This window comes from Amblyomma mixtum, chromosome 4, assembly GCF_055824585.1.
Source record: "Amblyomma mixtum isolate Tamu chromosome 4, ASM5582458v1, whole genome shotgun sequence".
Classification (NCBI taxonomy): Eukaryota; Metazoa; Arthropoda; class Arachnida; order Ixodida; family Ixodidae; genus Amblyomma; species Amblyomma mixtum.
In genome coordinates, this window is record NC_143015.1 from 11,499,054 (window position 1) to 11,520,656 (window position 21,603).

General features: G+C 45.3%; 2 protein-coding genes across 4 annotated transcripts in view; one reads left to right on the forward strand and one right to left on the reverse strand.

Annotated features, from left to right (window-relative positions):
* Window positions 1–8,036, reverse strand: part of LOC149345699 (monocarboxylate transporter 12-like) — a 67,332-nt gene extending 59,296 nt beyond the window's left edge. Inside the window, exon 1 of one of the 2 annotated variants that reach the window (XM_089586201.1) lies at window positions 7,852–8,036. The gene's annotated coding sequence lies outside the window, so the exon portion shown is untranslated. The remainder of the gene's footprint in view (window positions 1–7,851) is intronic. The other variant, XM_089586203.1, reaches the window with a different exon arrangement.
* A 1,191-nt stretch (window positions 8,037–9,227) lies between these two features.
* Window positions 9,228–21,603, forward strand: part of LOC149345700 (uncharacterized) — a 63,323-nt gene continuing 50,947 nt past the window's right edge. For both annotated transcript variants that reach the window (XM_089586204.1, XM_089586205.1), the window contains exons 1-3: window positions 9,228–9,435; window positions 9,549–9,608; window positions 9,710–12,209. In XM_089586204.1, coding sequence (XP_089442330.1) covers window positions 9,409–9,435; window positions 9,549–9,608; window positions 9,710–12,209 — 2,587 coding nt within the window. In that variant the 5' untranslated portion in view covers window positions 9,228–9,408. The remainder of the gene's footprint in view (window positions 9,436–9,548; window positions 9,609–9,709; window positions 12,210–21,603) is intronic.

Genomic DNA, 21,603 nt, shown 5'->3' on the forward strand with positions numbered 1-21,603 from the left:
TAACTGGTAACATTTTGAGGAAAAAAAAGAGGCAACACATAATACACACAATCTCGAAACCTACATTGCTGTTTGTGTCTGCAGGCAGATGTTGAGAGAAATCCACAACAATGCAACAGGCACAAAGAGCCAACAAATGAAAAAAAAAAAAGGATCTCAAACTCTGCCATCCCCCCCCCCCCCCCCTCTGAGTGGTGCAGAAGTGATACAGCCCACTCTGCACACAGCGCTGCCTACAAGCACTCCCGCGTTTTTTGGGCCTCCACAGATTTTATTGAAACTTTCAGGGTAAGCTTTTTGCAATTTTCAGGTCATCATCATCATCAGCCTGACTACACCCACTGCAGGTCAAAGGCCTCTCCCATGTCTCTCCAATTAACCCTGTCCTTTGTCAGTTGCCGCCACCGTATCCCCGCAAATTTCTTAATCTCATCTGCCCACCTAACTCTCTGCTGCCCCCTGCTACGCTTGCCTTCTCTGGGAATCCACTCCGTTAACCTTAAGGACCAGCGGTTATCTTGCCTTCGCAATACATGCCCTGCCCGAGCCCACTTCTTCCTCTTGATTTCAATTAGGATATCATTAACGCGCGTTTGTTCCCTCATCCACTCCGCCGCTTCCGATCTCTCTACGTTACACCTATCACTCTTCTTTCCATAACTCGCTGTGTTGTCCTTAACTTAAGCTGAACCCTTTTTGGTTTTCTGGTCATTTGTGCCAAATTTCATAGCCGGATGATGTCTTGTTGCACCGCAAATTAATTTTAAAATTTTCCACTTCGCGGCCTCAACTGGGGCGATTTCTACCGGCAACCTTGTGTGTGTGCTGCCACAGTTTGGCGCGCTATTTGACATTCGCTCTGTGTTGCCTGACGAACAGAATTTCATGCTTGTTTTTGGTCGTTCCAGACAAGTAATGACCCAAGCTGTCACCTACAGCCGATCAACGCATACACGATAAGTTTTGGGACAGTATCCACGATGCCACAGGCTGGTATGTCTTGACGTCATAGTTCAGCCGAAATCCAGTTTCTGTTTCCTGGTTTCTGCCGTTATCAAATACTTCTAGCTATTTTGAAAGATGGCTTTCTGTACCGGAGAGAGGGGTCTGTAAAGAATGCGATGTGATTAACTCAAAACGTTAAAAACTCAAAATGTTAAAAAAGGTTTAGCTTATGGGGTTTAACGTCCCAAAGTGACTCAAGTCCCCGGAGTTGCCCTTAACAATGAGCATGCTAGACCAGCAATAACTGTCCATAGGTGCCCAATGTTAGCAGATTCAAATGCCCAGCTCTCTCATTTGGCTGATTTACGCGTGAGCCACAGACAGAACTGGAAGTTCAAGCACCCGAACTTCCTGTGAACCAACTGTCTGCTTCTATGAGTGACATGCATTGCAACACACAATGCTAACTGCACGCACAAAATAAAAAACTTAAAAGAATTTTGCAATATATGCTGATCTCATCCCAACTGCACACTTAAATGTTACAGCTGTACTGTGGGAGCTGATGACAGAGCTGGAAAGTATTCTGATGAGCAATCCAGCTCTTTTTTTTGACAAGGAGAGGGATGGAGTACTGACACATTGTTGACCGGCATAATGGACTGGACGAGGACGAGATAGGCTGAGGAGGGAAATCACTGAAGCCCTCAACATCCATTATGCCGACCAAGAATGCGTCAGTACTCCATCCCACTCCTTTTCAAAAAAAAAGCTGGTTTTTCGGGGTGAATTCACCAACACCTAAGGTTTCTGGTGTGCCACACACAGCTGATTAATGCACGGAATCCTCGTTGGTACTGCTTTTATCTTGCTTTTAGTTCCACCCCTACCCCCCCCTCTTTTGGGCACATTTTTAAAGCTTTTACCTTCGTCACATTTATTTGTTTTATTTTTTATAATTTTCACCTGTATAATCTCATCTGTGTCCATAGTTTTTGCCATTCCCCACCCTTTTGGGTATTTTTTCATTGTTTTTTGTTAATGTTCCCTACCTGACCACCGTTTCATGGCCCTTTACACCATCTTTTTAACGTTTATAACATTCTTTTGTTCCCTGTTGCGTTATTATTGCCATGTTGTGTCGCGAGCACACTGATTGCCAGTTATCACTGCAGCAGCTCTGTTACCCACCCCTTCATGTTTTCTACTTAATTCGGTCTTTCCACCAGAATAAAATTTCAGTTGTGAGTCGGCGCTCGTGCGTGTGTCGTTTCTTCGTGTGTCCGTATTTCTTCACGCTGTTTCTTCCTTTTAAATGCATTACCAACAAGCCCGGAACCTTGCTCTTCTAAATCTATAATAGTTTACTGAAGCAGCTACCCTGTCCAAAACCTGTTGAGCAATACAAGCTGTCATCATCATCATCAGCCTGACTACGCCCACTGCAGGGCAAAGGCCTCTCCCATGTCTCTGTACAATTAGCCCTGTCCTTCGCCAGCCGCGGTCACCATATTCCTAATCCCTAAAACCTGTCAGTGCTTCACAAACTAGTGCTACGTGAAATGTTAAGGCCCAAAGCCTCATTACACTCTGCGCACAGTGATTAGCTGAAAATACTGCCATCAAGTTCTATATGCCCCTTAAACCTAGCCCGTCTGACACATTCAAAACGCCTGCTACTTTCCATTATAACTGGCTCATTAAATGCAATCTCTCGCCAATATAGCTTGCAAATGATAAAAAAACTACTCTTATCCAAATACTGTCAATGGAATTGGACTTGATTACCTTTATATATATTGCACGTTCAGAATGAATGCAGCGGTCAACAGTGGTCACCTCACACAATCTTACCACTCATTAAATGTGAAGGAGTTCTCGTGACGCATCGAAACTTTTAAAAATTCCTTTTTCCCACGGACTGTATGGAAATGGAATGCCCTCAACGCTAGTATTGTAGAGACCTGAACTATGGCACCATTTACAGCATTTGCAGAAAAAAGCAAACCACGCCGAAACCAAAAATATAGATATCTAACTCCACCAGATGGTGGCACGTGTTCCAACATGCGGAAAATTGAGCTTGAGAGCGCGCCCAAATCGATCGTGCATTTTACAAAAAGGCCTATGGCACGGTCCCGAAAGCGTAACAGCTCTTAATTTTGGGTCATCTGAACATCTATTTGCAGTGGTCGTTTCGTGAAATTCTCACACGAGGTGTTATCTTGCGCTGTATAATGTTGTTGTTGCTTTTTGGAATTTATTTGTGTGATATGTCATGTGTACTGCGCTGATTTTGTTTTTATTCTGAAAAAGAATATTAACATGAATGCCACTCCTGCTTGAGTCCTTGCAATAAAGCCAGCAGTCATTGGCAAATAAAAAATTAATAAATAAAGAGCCGAGTTGCCAGAGCCCTGTCTGTTGCCACGGGAAGTGTGCCCTCCTTCGCCCAGCTGCTTCCTGTCTCAGTGGCCTTTTTCACCGTTCGCTGCGCTGATACGACAGGAGCGCAGTTTGGAAAGTGGAACAACACACACACGCTGTGCAAGTGGATGAAAAAGCAGTCCTTCCCATCGGCTCTGAACAGCACCCCCTCTGCCCAGCTGCACGCTGCATTCCGATTTGCAGCGATTTTGAGGGCAATACGGCAAAACATGGAAATGAAAAATGCCACTTCCTTATGAGTCTCGGCAGTGAAAAGCATCACACGAAAACAGCGCAAACTTCATGAAGGACGCAAAAAGGGGGGACGAGACACAGGCGCTGACTAACAACTGAAATTTCATTGCTCTGACACATCGGTAAATATACTCAAGGCATCAAAAACAACAAGAAGGATAAGACATGAATCATAGACAGTCGCAGCAGGACACGAGCAGGAAATCATGACTGCCGAGCTGTCGCAAGGAAACAAAATTCCTTATCCAGAACGGCTATGGATGGGGTGCTGACACAGCGGTCTTTTAGGCTTGCGATTTTTTTTTGGCTTCAATTATCTCTCGCGTGATTTGGTCACTGCACCTGCTCAGCACACTCGTGTCACTCCAGTGAGGAGTGCATTTACAGTCGCGGCAATGAACACCCAGATGGACCGAGATTCGTGTGCTTACATTGTATTTGTGTTCTGACAGTTTTTTGTTAAGGTATCTGTCGGTTTTTCCTACGTAAGCATGACCACAAGACAAGGGAATTGAGTAGACTATGCCCTGAGCACAGGAAACAAACCGATCGGATGATTCGTGATGCAGCCAACGTATCTGCAACACATCTGATTTACAGGCTTGCACAGGCTTGACAGCATGCTTAAACTCTTTCCCTTGCACTGACTTATAGTATTTGCCGTCGTTTCCAATTCCAGGTTCTGAATGAGGGTGACAACTCGGGATTTCACTTTGCTTGGCCCGAGACTTGTTGGAGCAGAATTCGTTTCCACCACACGGCAGGTCTCTTCTTTGTAGGTTCCTGGCAACCCCACCATGAAACCTCCTTCTTTAGAAGAACTGCAGACTGGGCTAGTTGGTGTAGATTCACAATCATGGTACAACAGCGCAAGCACACAAAAGACCAAGATGGAGACCAGACTGGTGTGTGTGTCTTGTCTCCTTCTTGGTCTGTGGGTGTTTGCGCTGTTGAACCATCATTATGAACCCCCTTCTTTATCTGCTTGCAACTGCAGACAACTGTCGTTGAAAAAGATGACAACAGTGCTCATCTCCGGCTCAGACATACCATCCACTCCATCCGACAACCATTGCCCACTGTCTGCCGCAGACTTCTTCCCAGCCATACACATGACAGAAGCTCGTGAGCCACAGTCTTAGGTACGCAAGGCTCAACTTTGGTCCCTTCACCAACGTCTTGGTAACTTCTTCTAAGACTTGTGCTTGCCCCAGTGCCTTCACAAACCCACCGTTTTCATTCTTGTCAGTTGCGTCTGGCGACTTGTTCAACACGTGGCACCAGAAATCTATAGCCTGGGATGCAAGCTTCTCGTATGCTCGTAACTTCTCTCAGTGATCCATTCAGGGTGTTGGATGTAACATACAACATACAAGCAGTCATAGAAGAGTCGCATTTGCCTCCCCAGTTCTGGCTGTGAAATCCTATGCAGGTGCTTTACGTGGCCACACGAAGGCCACAAATTGCACAACAAAGTTATGAACCCACTGGCCACCAAGGCCTTCTTGATGCAAAAACTGATGTGTCTAGCACGACAAGTTGACCATGTCATGTTGGCATGTCACAGAGAACCGCTGTACCAGAGTGACGTGCCTTTTTTAAAAGGCGCTGCTGAATTTTGAGCATGAAAATGAAGTCGGGAACCGTGCATGCCTGATTAACTGAAAGTCACTGCTTTTTGCAACAACGCAGCCACACTTTTTACAGCCGCCTATTGGTTTTAGACCTTTCTTTTCATTTCCATTTGGCCTCGTTACACACATGGTTATAGTTAACCTTTTTTTTTAAACATTTGTCTAAGCTATCGTTTTCAGCTGAATCACCTTATCATGCATGTCTTTTATTTCTTTTATGGCCCTCTACAACATGCGATGTTTACTGCCTCTCATTAGCATCATCACTTCATGCCTGTACATTGAGTGTTTTTCATTCAATAAAAGGTAATTTGTCAGCAAGCGCTTGTCCATGTCACTCTTTCATGTTGGTGCTTTTTCTCTATAACGAAAAATAAGGTCCTGCCTTTTTCTAGCCCTCGAAGTAGTGTGGGCAGTTTGTTCCAGAAACTTGAGAATGTACATCAACAGTATATGCCTTCACTGCAAAATAAATTAGCGGAAAAACACGGCATCAGCAATGAAAGCCATACGTGCTCATTGCTGAGTCAGTCTTGGCATTCGTTGTCAAATGGCAAACATTCTGTGCTGACGAATAATTCGGAGCTGTTTACTTGGCAAAAGCTAACAAAATAGTTGAAAACCACAGGAGTTTCTCAATCTTTTTCTGCTCAAAAACGCAGCCTCATTTGAGTTATCCTGGTGCAGAGTTGAGATATATAATCACCTTTTTAAAATGAATAATGGCACCATTAAAATTTTTGATGTCTAATTTTTTTTCCATAGCTATTCCATAGCTTTTCTATAGTGTTACCATGCACCCTTGGTTGTCGATGGAGTATATATTGCGTGTTGTTTCTGATCAACTTTAAGTTGATAGTCAGCACTGGTCCTGTTGTCTTATTTCTTTGTCTCTCGTCTCAGCACTGTTTTTTTTCCAGCAGTAACTAGCTCAACTCTCCGTTTTATTGATGTATACACTATATTTATAGCTAATGCATAAGATGGTTTTATAGCACCTTAACTGCATTGCACTCAAATATGTGCTGGGCCCTGATAACTGTAATCAAATTTTGCGGCTGCATGTCGCTTGGTGTTTGTGTGTGTGACAGTCTAATAGTAATTGTCATCAAAGCACAGTTTGGATATCCTTTCTCTTCTATGAATGATGGAAATTATGGCATCATAAAACTGCCAACGAGGAACATATCACGTACGCCATTCCTTTCTGAACGGCACTTAGGCCATTGTGAGCTCGGTGCAGCCATTCCTATATGCCCGTTTTATTTATTGTCTTTTTGTCTGTCCTTTTCCGACAACGCAAGCTCGCGGTCTCTTGCACCAGCGACCAGAGGTTAACGACGGACCGTTTAAGCAGCGCCTCTCTTTCGATTGGCCTCCGGCGCTACGGTCAGACTGAGACGGGGATCAAAAAACGGGGAATAAAAGCGAGCAACGAAAAAACAGCACAGAAAAATTGCCCGTGCAGTGCGGCACTGCAGGGAAGCGAAGCGCGAATTGCGTTTATGGAACCTTGGGAGGCGTACTACCAGAGAGCGCGGTGGCACGCTACCTAAGGGACTATGTCCCATGCACTAGCCAGTCTGATGACCTTGAAAGCAAAACGAAAAACAAAAGACAAACACACACAGACACGATGTGCACGCCCAGTAATTACGGTTCCCAGAACTGCAGCCAAACGCGCGCGCCGCGCGACTAGCCGACACGTTAACGGGTCGATGATCACACGTACCCGCGATGATGAAACTGACGCACGACCACGGCGCGTAAGAAAGCAAAAAGATGAAATAATTTGCAAACAGTATTATAAAACGCTACCGCGGGCGCACGTATTTCTTTTTTTCTTTTGCTCCCGCATTTACAGGCGCGCGCTCCGCGCTGGGTCGTCGGACAATTGCCGAGACGAACGCAGAGCACTCGATCAGGTGACTCAACGGTGAGCTTGACAGAGGGACTCGAAGAATACGCCGCGATGTGTAGTACACATCACAAAAACTGATGCAGCGCGGTTCAGCTCCGTGGCCCCGGAGATCGCGCGTACTGTGCAGCTACACTGAAGCCGCTGCAATGCGGACTGGCCGATCTATCGAGCAGCAGCACAGACCGCGCGCCGCCACTGCTATTTGCCGCGCGTCGCCGATGTTGTCGCACGCAAACACGCAGTGTCCGATACCCGAAACAACGCGCTGGCGGATGTCGTTCCGACGACACGCACAGACGCACATCGCACGAACGGATGCAACGTCTCCCTTCACGCAGGCTCTCGGTTGATGCCCGGATCGACGGCTCAGATTCTGCCGCTCAGCTTTCACGGCCTCCGTCCCCCAACTATTCCAAACCGAAACAAGGGCGACCGCGGTGCGCGAAATAGACCACGGCCGAAGTCAACGCCCCCGAATCAAACCACAACGAAGAAAGTTTCGGTTCAACCTTCGAGAACCGCGTCACAACCAGTGAAAAGCGAAAGTAACCTAAAAAAAAAGCAAATCGTAGCGATCAGCTGCGGAGCGTCGTCGATGGGTCGCCGCAGAAAAACGCTAAATCGGGAGCTCTCTCCGCACGCAATAGAAGGCGCAAGAAGCTTTCTCACCTCATAATTCGTCTCTCAGCTGATCATGAAGAGGATAAAAGCTTGATGCGGTCGTTTCCAACAGAAAAACTGAGGAATTAAAAAAGGAACCAAAGAATTGACACAACCAATACACTGGCTGGCTGGAACGCGCAGCTCTAAAAGCTAGCTCGGCTGGCTGGCCAGCAACACACCAACAACACACTCAGGGACACCTGGTGACAGAAATATACACGAACAAACACACGGTTTTCTTGCTACAGGGGCATTCATAGAGTTGGGGCATTTGCCCTACCATCGTCCTGCTTTAAAATTAAAAAAAAAACAATAAATCAATAGATAGTTTTATGTCTTTTATTAATTTTGAGTTGTTTCCAGGAGCAAGAACATGCAGCTAAAGCGAAGTTATAGAGTGAACTAGAAGAATAGAAAACGAGAGAGTGCCTCAAACGAGTGCCCGAAATTGAACCCAAAAAAGCTTATTTCCGCTTGGAGCGCTAAGAGCGTTATTCTGGTTCGAGTTTAAATTTAGCATAGAAATGACATTTTGTCGGCAAAATTGTTTCATACCAGATTTCTGTGAAGTACTTGCCTAAATCAGTAAGAAGAAGTCGGATATTGATTCACATTAGCGCCTCTAAGATAGGCATGGTACTGCTTTTTGGACGGAGTGTATCAAGTGTACTGCACCAAATTGTGCCTGAATGGGCTTTTATTCGTGATGCTTGGTTCAGTAGACTTCTAACAGTGCTTGTCACGCGCGCTGCAGTATTCATCTTTCTCGTCAGTCGTTCTGTAGCAAAAATTCAGTTTTAAGATGACCTAGCCTCACCGCCATTCCACCTTTACGGTCGGAAGGCAAGCACCAGATAAGTTTGTTAAACCTGGAAAGCGCATAAAAACAACGGACAACAGAAAGAGACAGACACACGAGCGCTCGTGTGTCTGTCTGCGCTGTGTCTGCGCTCGTGTGACACAAAGCGCTCGTGTGTCTGTCTCTTTCTGTTGTCCGTTGTTTTTATGCGCTTTCCAGGTTTAACATGTCTAACCAACTCGCCCAAACGCAGCCATTATTGCACCAGATAAGAACGAATCGTACCACGCATAACCTCCTCTGGGTGTTGCGAGCTGACTCTCGCTCCGAGGTGAACGCTGATAAATGAACAACCGTTTTTATTTTTGCATAAAATAATTGAGGAGGCTATTCCTCCTTACAGGTTTATTCGGTCAAGAGATTAACGATAAACTATGGACTCTCAGGCGCACCTGGTGATAGAAGCACACATATGCTAACCACTGATCTCCATGCTAACTGATAAATAACTCGAGAAAGCAGAAGACAATGCAACAAAAACCTTTTCATTGCTTTGCGTTGAGTTTAAGAACAAAACTACGTGCGCTATGCAGTTCAGTGATGCAGACGGAACAAAATGATCGACAGGTGGCGGACGTAGCAAAACATGGCGACGCGCGCCAGTCTTTAGTTGCAAGCTCGCTGGCTGGTGCTAGCCTTTGTGTTAACTTGTGCCGGCTTGTAAATTTTGTGATGACAGTTCGCAGTTCTGCCAGCACCTGGCTATGGAGTCGTCTAGTCGACAATCAGATGTACGTAAACCCTTTGCGCTACCGCTTTTGCATTTTTTCACGCAGTGTTGTTACGGCCGTTCTCGGCGCGAAGCTTAGTCTAAATTGTAACTTTTTTTGTTCCTCTGATTTAGATCCTTCAAAAGTTGCAGCAAATTCGAAGAGAGCTCGCCAAGAAGGAACGCAAGCTGCAGGTTGGTTTCCTCACTCGTCTGTCAGATCGTTCGCATTTGTTTCCGCGTCGGATGTCAAAACTCAGTGGCTGTGTTTTTTTCTTTCATCACGCTGCCGACAGAAACTAAAGCGACTGTCGGCTCACAAGAGGAACCTCGAGAGTGGCGACAGTAGTTCGATCGGCCCAGAAGAAGAGACTCGCTCGTCCATTGGCACCGACGTCTGTTCACCTCTGCATCCGATCGAAACGACGCTGTCCCAGAGAGAGATCTGCCATCCGAAGTTGTCGCTCCGGACGGATCGACCCGATGATGAGAGCCTCCTTGCGCGAGGACCCGAATCTGAAGCACGAGCTAGCAGCGCGCATTCATCTTGCGGACAGGCTGATCTGGCCGAAGGCAGCTACCCGTCATCGCCCGGGCGTGGCGAAGTCGAGATTACTGTCGCGGTCGTGTTGAAACAGGGCTTAGAAGACGACATAGATGGTGATCACGTGTCACGGGTCAGCACTGTTCAGGGAAGAAACTGCGACGGCCAGAATGAGGTCGCAGTTCACGCAACGCTATGTGACAGACCAAAAGATGAGAGTAAATTCCATGCCGAAAATGGCAGTCCCCTGCTTTCAGTTTCTAGTGGAGAGAACAGCGCTGACCAACTGGAGAGCTCCCAGAAAGAGATGTTTGAAGACAGTGAGGCTTGTTGGATCAGCCAGGGCACCCACTTTAGCTGGAGTAGTCAAGACAACACGAGTGTCATCCATCTGAGCGCATCGCAGAGCAGTGAAAGCACAGAGCAGCCATGCCAGTCCACGGAGGCATTGGAGTCTCTCACTTCAAAGCCGTGGTCTCCGGCGTGCAAGAGGCGGCGGACCATATGCGAGCAAACGGTAGACACTGCAAGTGCACGGAACTACAACTTCAGGAAGCGCAGGCTTTCCTGCACCAGCCCCCCCCTGGAGAGGCGTCGGGTGGGCAGAGAGGCCAAGGCTGTTCTCGGTGCATTCCACAAGCTTGTCAAGCAGGCACTCGGACTACCTGTCTCCATGTTTCAACTTCACTTTGAGCAGCTAGGCTTGCTGCAATATCTTGACGCAAGAGGTCTGCCTGACCAAACGTCTCAGTCCACTGCTGGTTACAGCGAGCTGTTATACGATTCTGATAAGACAAGTGCGTCTCTGTCAGCAGGGCCAGACACGTCTACTGGTGGCAGCACCCTTCCGGAGGTGTCGAAACCACTAAGTTCTGGCAACTCCAAGCCTGCTGGCATAGCGATGCTCCCTGTGAAGGGCACAAATACTGAAGCCCAGCCAAGCACTCCTGATTCTGAAACAAAAGTAATGCGACCTAGTCGCCGCCGACGGGGACAATGCTCTGTGCCATTGGCCACATCCCTCGAGAATAATACTGTTCAGGATTCTCTCACAACTGCCACGCTATCTGCTGGCCGACAGCACAGGAGAGGTACTAGGGCAGCTCATCGTGCCAGGAGTGCCTGTGCCTTGACAGTGGAGCACAAGAGTGGGCAGATGACAGTGGAGCTCAACAAGAGTGGGCAGACGACAGTGGAGCACAACAAGAGTGGGCAGACGACAGTGGAGCACAACAAGAGTGGGCAGAGGACAGTGGAGCACAACAAGAGTGGGCAGACGACAGTGGAGCACAACAAGAGTGGGCAGACGACAGTGGAGCACAACAAGAGTGGGCAGACGACAGTGGAGCACAACAAGAGTGGGCAGACGACAGTGGAGCACAACAAGAGTGGGCAGACGACAGTGGAGCACAACAAGAGTGGGCAGACGACAGTGGAGCACAACAAGAGTGGGCAGATGACAGGGGCACCATCAGAATCTTCTGCCACACTTGTGTCGCCAGAAACTGAGCTGTTGTCAGCAGCCCAGCCCCAAGATGCGGCAGGTGTGGACTGTGCTGCTTCTGCGCATCCCACGAAAGGGTGTAGTGAAGTGAAGGCTTCGTCGCCAAGTGGTGTTTGCAATGTTGGGGACTTTTGCCAGCAGGTTGAATGCAGAAACTTGTCTTTGCATGAAGTGTTGAGCAGAAAAACACTCTTTGCTTCAGGTTCCTGCAAGATCATTGCACTTGAAGATCAGAAGCATGCAACTGTAGAAGTGCCATCACAGAACATCAGTTCCGAGCTTGAATGTGCCAGTAAAGTCCAACTCGGCACGTCGACGATTAAAACTCCCAAGAGCCCGGTGGAGGCGGAGAGTGGAAGTAATGACACCACAGAAATTCTGCCCCGTTTGCTATCTCTAGCCTGCAGCCATAGTGGAATTTCTACACCAAAAAGTAACTCCATTCGTGCCGAGACAGTGGAGAATGGTAGTGGTGAACTCCAGTCTCCCCCAAGCAGTGTTAATAGGCAGTCCTTGAAAAATGGCGATATTGGCCGTGCAGGGGGTGAGGAGGCGGCCGTGCACAGTCCCGCACGCAGCACCCTCTTCACTCAGAGTGAAGAGAGCGACGGCACTGAAGGGGCCATGACTGAGCTCGTCACCAATGTTGTGGAGCAGCTGGGGTCACAGGAGGATGGCACGGTGAATGGCCCAGCCATGGACCAGCATGGCGAGAGTGCGACCATCTTGAGCGATAGTGCCACTCCTGGTAAGCGGCGGCTTTTTTTTTTTTACAGTGTGTGTGAGTGGGCGGGCCACACAAGAAAAGGGTCAGGCAAGACCCTTGTGAGGCTTGTCTATATGTCTATTTGTCTACATGTCTTGCACGTCCTATATGTCGTGCTGCTCCATGCAGTATCACTACCTTTGGAAAGGTGTAACATTACGAGACGGGAATATGGCACAGTGGGCCAGGGAATGTCAGTGATATTCTACTCGAAACCAAGAAGAAGAAATAGGCCAGGGCAGGGCACCTATCATGAAGGCAAGATCACCGCCGGTCTCTCTAACCCTTTAAGGCGCTTTGTACACAGTTGCGTACGAGGCAAACTTGCAGCTTTTTCTGAGAAACTGGTACACTTAGCAGGGATTTCATTATTCCAGTCAAATTGAGCACCCTTCTTATTGCAAATAGGTTGCTTTTTTTGTACCATGTAGCGAATGCAGTAAGTAATACTTCACATAGGAGTGAGCTAGGTAGCCCTTTGTCCGCCGTTTTTGTGCAGACAGATTTTGCCGCAAGTGAAAACATCGATTGTTTTTGCTCAATTTCGAGCGTAATGTGCATCTTTGAAACACAAAGTGATTCCATGATCCCTAGGGTGTTTACCTGACACATGAGAACATTTCGATGGTACTATTTCTAACAAATCTGACACTTTGTACGGAATTCTCCACATCGTTGTAAAAACTTGCCTGCTGGTCTTTCATGCTCGAAAACTAACAAATTCCTTTCTTGAGGCCTGAATATACTACTTAGGTGGAAGAATAATTGATTTCAGTCAAAACAAAAAATGGCGCCTGAAAGGGTTCAGGGTAAAGGAGCGGATTTACAAGAGAGGGCAAGCAAAGCAAGGGATGTCGGATAGCTTGCCGGGTGGATGAAATCAGGCACTTTGTGAGGATAAGGTGGCCACAGAGGACAGGGTTAATTTGAATATTTATATGGGAGAAGTCTTTCTCCTGTTAGGCTGATTATGATGATCACTACCTGTAAAGCCACTCTCGTCAGCTAGTGCATCAACCACTCTGGGGCCAAGCTGCCAAGTCACCGTTGTCACTTCTTTCCTTCCGGGGGTGGTAAAATCTCTAGAAGTTCCTCGGGACTGATCTATCTAGAAAATATTTTGAATAATGATCAGCATATTGGGTCTTCTTTTATGCGACAGCTTAAGAAGCTTGTCAGCTCGTTTGGCGGTGTCCATTGTCACGCCTGGCTCGATGACAAGTGTCAGGTCGTGTGATCACACATGCCGGGTGTGTATTATGAGGTGTATGACTAAGCATGACATGTGATGCGTGGTCATGACAAGCGGAAGTGGCAACAAACGCCTCTACGGGCTCCTTGTCATGTCACAACCCAGGCTGGTCATTGTTATTGTTTTGGCATCTGCTAATTTCGTTTCCATTAACTACTGTTCCTGAATTTATCTGCCATGGGGGCATTAATTACCTTACACTGCAGGTTTTATCAAAGAGTTTTATCAATCTTCAAACTTGGTAGATGATAGTTTGGGCCTACATTTTTTGTCAGACGCTTGTCTTGCACTACATATGCAAGACAGAGGTCAGAACTAATGCAGGTTTTACTTCGCTGTATCAGTCATCGTGGATGGCCAAGCTAAGCTATGGCTAGTTAAGTTGTGTGTGAGTATGTATTGTTCCAGCTCCTTTCAGCTTGCAAGTGTCACCCCATACATTTCGCACTTTGCTGATTCTTTGTTTTTCTGTTTGATGTGATTGCAGCAGCAGTTTGCTATCTGGGCACATGTATGCCCTAACTATTTATTTATTTACCCACAGTGCCAAGTGGCATTACAGTGGGGGATGGTATACATAAAAACAAACGTAACATAAGCAGTGTCAGCCACGGAAACAAGTCCAAATTGCATCAAAACAACCATCAGAAACAACCTGGACTGAAGCATGCAGCTGCAGAGGGGGCAGTAGGAAGAACTTTTATTTTTTATTTATTTATTTATTTACTTACTTACTTGCCTATTTACTGGCATGGGTAGCCTTTGAAAGGACGATTACAGAAGTGGACTCAAGTTTGAATTGAATACAATGTCAAAAATCATGCACAGTTTCCAGGCATATTAACGAAAATGACAAGATAGTATACTGGTGGCATTGTACAAAAGACAAAATACACTCATTTTATGCACTCGATAAAGCAACTACGTATATCTGGCAATCTCGATGACTGTAATTACTGCATACTGATGTCATTATCGTCAGTGCCATGTGAAATCCTTGAGCACATTCTGTACAGTAATATTATGTAGCACATAGTAAGTAACACTGCTTTTTCCAAACCAGCATGTCTTTCATCGTGGGAAATCCTCTGAAACACAGCTTTTTGATCACGGAAAAACCAGCAGAAAAGGATGCATTCACAAGAAGAAGGAGTAGATAGGACGATGCTTCTTCAGTGCAGCTTTTTGAACTCATCACTGATACTCACGCGGCTCTTCATTAGGTCAGATTGATGCTGTGTTCACAGATTTCTTGAAAGCATTCGACTTGTTTCCTATCACTGCCTACTTGTAATCTGAATGAAAACATTCTATGTTGGATCCAGAATTTTTTTCAGTGCAAAGATCACAAGCTGTTCTACTAGATAACGTTTCATCCACTACTGCTGTTAAATGTGGAGCAGAAAGCTGGGCTAGTTGGTTGCCAGTACTATTGCTAGTATGCCGGAACTGGCATTCATCCTGTCTCGTCTACCTTCGTCCCTGTCTTTTTAGCCGCTGGAATGTCTCACAATACTGAAGTTCCTCAGGTATCTGTTTTAGGTCCAATGCTATTCCTCTTGTACATTAATGATATCCCCAGTCTCATCACACATTCATCTTTATGCAGATGTCTGTATCACTTATCATCAGGTTAATGAACCTAACGATTCTCATCTTCCACAGGAGGATCTGAATACATTATTACTGTGATGTGACATTAGCCAATGCAGATTAACGTTAATAAAACCCAGGTAATGACGTTCACTACACATTGCTCCAACATACAATTTTCTTAAATTATCAACAGTGCTGCCATTGAACAGCAGTTCAAATGCCTCGGTGTCGTCATGCTGGCTAACTTAACATGGAGTCAGCACATGGAAATCATCACCAGCAAGGTGAGAAAAACACGAGGAGTAAATCAAAAAACACGCTGCGCTGGCACTCCAGTCGGACCTCAGCTGGAATATGCCTCCATTATTGGGAATCTGCATCAGGGTTATTTAGCACAGTCCCTAGAAGCATTGCAGAATTGTGCGATTCGTTTGATAACGAGCAACTATACACACGGCACTGTTACAGAGTTCTCAAAGTTTTTAAGGCGAAAGCCTTTAATGGCTCATACTCGCGACCACGACTCCGTCCGTCCGTTACATCAGAAGTGAGTCATAACTAGTCATTACTAGTCATAAGTCATGACTACCTAGTCATTAACCAGTCATCAACTAATTAGTCATGACTAGTTAGTCATTTTTTAGTCATTTTTTAGATTTCAAGAAAGCGTTTGATTTGGTACCTCATGATTTGCTACTGTTTAAATTATCTTTGACCAAGATTCCAACTTCCCTTCTAAACTGGCTTCAGTGTTACCTGCAGGGATGCAAACAACGTGTGTTGATTAATGGGTCCCAGTCTGATTATGTTCCTGTATCTTCGGGGGTACTGCAGGGGTCTGTTTTAGGACCTCTGCTGTTTCTAGTTTATATTAATGACATTTCTAAATATATGACCTGTAAAATACGTTTATATGCTGACGATTGTGTTATCTGCCATGTTATTAACAGTTCTTCAGATTCCTGTCATTTGCAGTGCAACTTGGGCCGCATACAACAATGGTGTTTGAAGTGGCAGATGTTTCTGAACCCAATAAAATGTCAGTTTATTTCTTTCACGCGCAAGCATCACCCTTTCTTGGCTGAATACAAACTAGATTCTACCCGACTTTCTAGAGTTTCACACCATAAATACCTTGGCGTTTACTTTTCGTCCAATCTCACCTGGAATGAGCACGTCAAGCGCGTTTCTGCTAAAGCTTATGGCATGCTAAATTTTCTAAGAAATTTTAAAATGGCACCACTAAAGGTTAAAGAGCTTCTATATTTCACCTATATTCGGCCAATATTGGAGTATGCTTGTAATTTAACAGACATGCTTGAGCATATTCAGAACTTTGCCGCTCGGTTTGTCTCAAGTAATTATGATTTTAACAGCAGTGTTACTAACATTAAACTAACACTGGGATGGGAGCTGTTACGGAAACGCCGTACCAACTCCCGGTTAGAAATGCTGTATAAAATCTTTCACCGAAAAATAAAAATAGATAAAGAAAATTATTTGCTTCCACTGCATTTCAGGTCAAACAGACTTGACCATGGGTGGAAGATTAGAGAAATGAAATGCAAAACTAACACTTATCAAAACGCATTTTTCCCATCTACCATTCATGACTGGAATCGCCTGCCCCATGAAATTGTTGAGTGCCGTTCCAAACCTATGTTCCACGCGTTGCTGTCGGATGTATGAGTGCGCAGTTGGCTTTCTTTTTTTCCCCTTTCTTTTTTTCGTCATGTCTTTTTGTTGTTTCATATTTCATTCATTTTGTACTTGCTGTGTCATGCCTTGTTGTTTTGCTTTTTTTTTCTCTTTTTCTTCTGGCCTATTCTTCTGTTCTGTATTCTCACCCCCCCCCCCTGCAATAATGCCTACGGGCGCTGCAGGTATTTCCAATAAATAAATTAACAAATCACGACTAGTTAGTCATCAACTAATTGGCCATGACTAACTAGTCATGACCAGTTAGTTAATGACTGTTTAGTCATTAACGAATCATGACTAGTTAGTCATTAACTAATTAGTCATGACTAGTTAGTCAGTAACCAGTCATGACTAATTAGTCCTGGGTCATGACTAATTAGTCATGACTAGAGATCGGATTTTAGGCAAATGCCTATTTTTTTCAACGCTTTGTAGGCGCACCATTTTTACATATGAGCACGAATTAGCTGTTGACAATATGTTTAATACTTTTTTTATAGTGCCTATAAATGCCTATTTTGGGTGTCAGTGCCTATAAATGTCTATATCCGACGTCGGTGCCTAAAAATGCCCTATTTTACAGAAAAGGGGCCTGAAATACGCTGTGGTTTTGTTTTCAGATTGTTTGCTTTCGAATCCATTTCGGTTTTGAGTAGAACACACACGTGGCAACATCAGATGACCTCGTCAGTTGGCTGTGGTGAACACTGCACCTACGCCGGCTGCGTACACAATACCAACCACGTCAGCCGAAAATATCGAAGCAACCTTTTTCCTATTTTCTGCCATTTTATCGTGGCAGCTTGTTGATGACTTTGGCTGTTAAAGTGGTAGTTGACCAGATGGCACCCCATTTCGGAAAGCATACTGAGTAAGTTACAGGTTCATCCAAATAATTCCCATTGGTTCTAATTGAAACCAACTGTACAATGTTCCATAAACCTGCTGGAAACAGTTTAACTGATTAAAATTTCCACCTGGGTAACCTCCCTTATTTTCACTCCTTGTGCCCCAGCCGCATGCCATCTTCATCAAATGGCATTTGGCTGTAATCTTGTTGGAGCAGGCCACACTAGACAACTGGGAGTCATCCGTGCATACGAAAACGCATTCGTGCACTCAGACCATAGAGCAAATGACTCAAACAAAAAAACGACTTCTAATGTTCGCACCTTGCTTAAGGTCCCAAATGATTCCTGCTTTGTTTTTGTTTTATTTTATGGCAGATATTGCGCGCTGAAGTTCGGAACTGTGTGCACTTTTGATAAAGTTTATAGTGCCTATTTTTCTTCGTTAGTTGCCTAAAATGCAATTTTAGCCGCCTATTTATGGCGCCTAAAACGTGTTTTTTAGTGCCTAAAAATCCGGCCTCTAGTCATGACTATCCAATCCAAGTCACCCCATAGCCGCCTTCTGTGTGCCTACGGCAGGTTGCGTGGAAAGGCTTTCGCCTCGCTCACTTTAGATCGTCAGAGTGGCCCCTGAATATTTGAGTCTTCAAACACTTCATCAACAAAGACGCATATCTTTACTTCAGTACTTTTCTTCAAACTCTGCCACAGCACTAGCACTTCTAGACTTGGACAGATTCGCCCTGCCTCACATACCTATATCTCGGTGCACTGACCACCCACTCAGATTATGTGTACCACATTCCAGGGCTAACTTGTTCAAATTCTCACCTCTGTTTTTAGCCACTTAATGGAGAAATCAGCATCCAAGAGCCTTTGCATCCATTGATAATTCTTATGCATTTTGTGCCATTTTTATCCTCTGTTCTCTGTGAGTGTACAGTGATGTCCCTCCCCTTTTGTAATACCCCTCAGTGGGTCTTCAGGGGAATTGTAAATAAATAAAAATAGACAAATCCTGAGACAGGCAAGACGGGAAAATGTGCTAGCATATAGCCAGGAATTTTTTAGGGGGGGGGGGAACACTTGACTCTGCTGTCCATTGCTACACTTGCCCTCTATTGGAACCCACTTGGTTATCCCAAGAGGCCGTCATTTATCTTGCCTTCGCATTGCATGCCCTGCCCGTGCCCATTTTTTCTTCCTAATTTCAGTTAGGATGTCTTAACTCCCATGAGTTTTCTGACGTGCTCTGCTCTGTGCATGTCATACTGTCCGCAAAACTGATAAGTAAGTGCTGAGCACGTTTAACTACAACGCTTGAAGCGCATTCCAGATCCCTTGTATGGGAGTCTGTACTCTTTGCTGGAAGCTCTCCCAGGTTCAGCTTGCACTTAGCAGAAATGCAGAGATTAGTGTGTGGGCATCTACGGTTGATGGTAAAGGGACGCTGGAATGCTTATTAAAAGTAGCCGATAAACCTTGTCTGCTGTCAGGTTCGTTTGCAAAGATCCACGGCCGATGCCGTGACATTTGCGCATGACGCAGAGGGTGTGCCTTTCACTTTTAGTACCCGCCACGGTGGCTCAGTGGTTACGGCGATCGGCTGCTGACCCGAAAGACGCGGGTTCGATCTTGGCCGCGGTGGCCGAATTTCGATGTAGGCGAAATTCTAGAGGCCCGTGTGCTGTGCGATGTCAGTGCACGTTAAGGAACCCCAGGTGGTCGAAATTTCTGGAGCCCTTCGCTACGGTGTCTCTCATAGCCTGAGTCGGTTTGGGACGTTAAACCCCAATAAATTAAATGAATTTCACTTTTAGTATTGTTTGCCCTTTCCTGCAGCCACTGGTTGATGTCCCTGCTATCCTTCAGGTGTTGCAAATTGCAAATGAACAGCATGCAAGCATTAGAGCTAGCAAATAGCTGAAAGATAAAAAGGGAAGCAACGACAAATTGCATGCAAAGTTGTCAGAGTTGTCCCAAGTATGAGATGCGCAACCGCCTTGCAGAGCTTGCGCTTATACTTATAAAATTGTGTGTGTGGATAGCACTGCTTATATGTTACAGTGGTGATAACTTGTGAAGGAATAAAAACACAACTTTTAGCCCTGAAACTACGGAAATTGTTATCCCAATGTAATCAGCAAAATAAAAAATTGGCCCCCAGTTTAACTGTTCAAGCGAAATGTAACTTATGTGTGCTAGCGTATTTGTGTTTGTTTAGCTTTGTTTATCTTTGTTCAGCTTTTTATCAGCTTGAAATTTTGAGTTGCTCCCAAATGTTCTTACAGTTGTTCCTTAGCTTGTTGTTGTTCAAGTCGCCGTTCCCCATGTTCGGCAGTTTCTGAAGCCACTTTTGGTCTCCTCTCGACTGCACGTTCCTCCGGCGACTTATCATATGCCTCATCTTTTTTCACTCTTCGTTTGTTTCTGCATCCTGTTTAGGAAGTTTAAACTTTCTTCGCCGCTCTGCTTCAGCTTACTGCCTCGCGATGTCCACTGGACCGGTTGACTCACACTGGCACTCTCTTCTTTTGCGTTGCTGTTCAGCTGACCGTGCACATCCATGATTTGCCGTTTAATGCACTGCACATTTCATTCGTCTATAATAGTCAATAAGTTTATTTTCCAAGTTCAACTTGAGAGTTTCCTGGCTAAAAGCTGCCTGGGCAGCTTTACTGGGTCCAGGAAGCGCCTACAAGCAGTAGCACACGAGCGACAGAAGAAATTTTCCAAAATCAGTCACACATAGAGTAGTAGATTAAATACAGAAAACACTCGACACATATATACACTGACTCGAATGATGCAGAAAAAAAGATGAGAACACTGAGATGGTCATAGATGTGTTGAAAGAAAAATACATTAACACTCAACCAAATGTTCAGCAATCAAGAAGTGGAGGCATAGAATGACATTTGAACAAAATATTTCCGCAGCTCAGCTTTTTTATATCCCGTTGCATGCTGATATGTGTTTGTGTTTAAAACATGGGGCAGATTATAAGACAACATTTGTAATTTGTAGTTGGTGCGAAAACATGGTATGTTCCATGAGTTACTACTTGTTGTATGTATGTTAGCACGACGCGTGTCCAAAGATGCTAGGGCAGAGTAAAAATTAACAATTGATGCCATGGAAAAATACATTTTTTGCAATAACTTAAAATTACATAAAAAATCAACGCAGACAATGTTATGTGCTTAGAAGGTGTATTTGGTTGTCAATATCCCTTGCGACCGCATCTCTTGCTCTTCGTCTTGTCTTCTTTTGCTTCTAGCGTAATGTCCTCCTACCACTAACTGTAGCTGGTGTGACGCTCCTCCAAGATTACCCAAGCTTACCCAAGTTACTTTGAGCTTCACCTGGACATAACAGCTTTTCACTAGGGACCCATCTACACTCCGTTTCATACATAGCAGGCAACGCTGCCAAAGCTAGCGTGCCTGTTCGCGCAGGCTAAGTCCGCAGCCAAAAAGTAGTTCGCCATACAACCAAAGAGAACACAAGCATATTTCGTTGCGACAAATCTTAAGTGCCGTGACTGGCACCTCCCGGAATTCGTTTTACCTACTGCCACATTTTTGTCCTGTGACTCGTTGAGATTTCGAGAAGCAAAAATTACACGTGGCGGTATGATATGCAGTTGGTAGAGGCGAATCGCTTTTACTGAATCCGCACCCAAAAAGTATGTCACACTCCGTGAGAATTATGGCCAGAGAGCCCGAACACTGAGCGCCTCACCACTTCGACCATGATTTTCAATGCTACCACATCGTGTCATACCGCTCTTTGTATTCGTCCAAACCATGACCGGAGTTTCGAGAAGAACGAATGATACATGGCTGAGTAATATGGTTTCCCGGACGCACTACTTCAGCAACCTCCGCAGTGTGTTGCCTGCTATGTATGAAACAGAGTATAGTGCTAGCGTACTCTGACTAATGTTGAATGGTTTCTGTGTGTATTGCCTCCA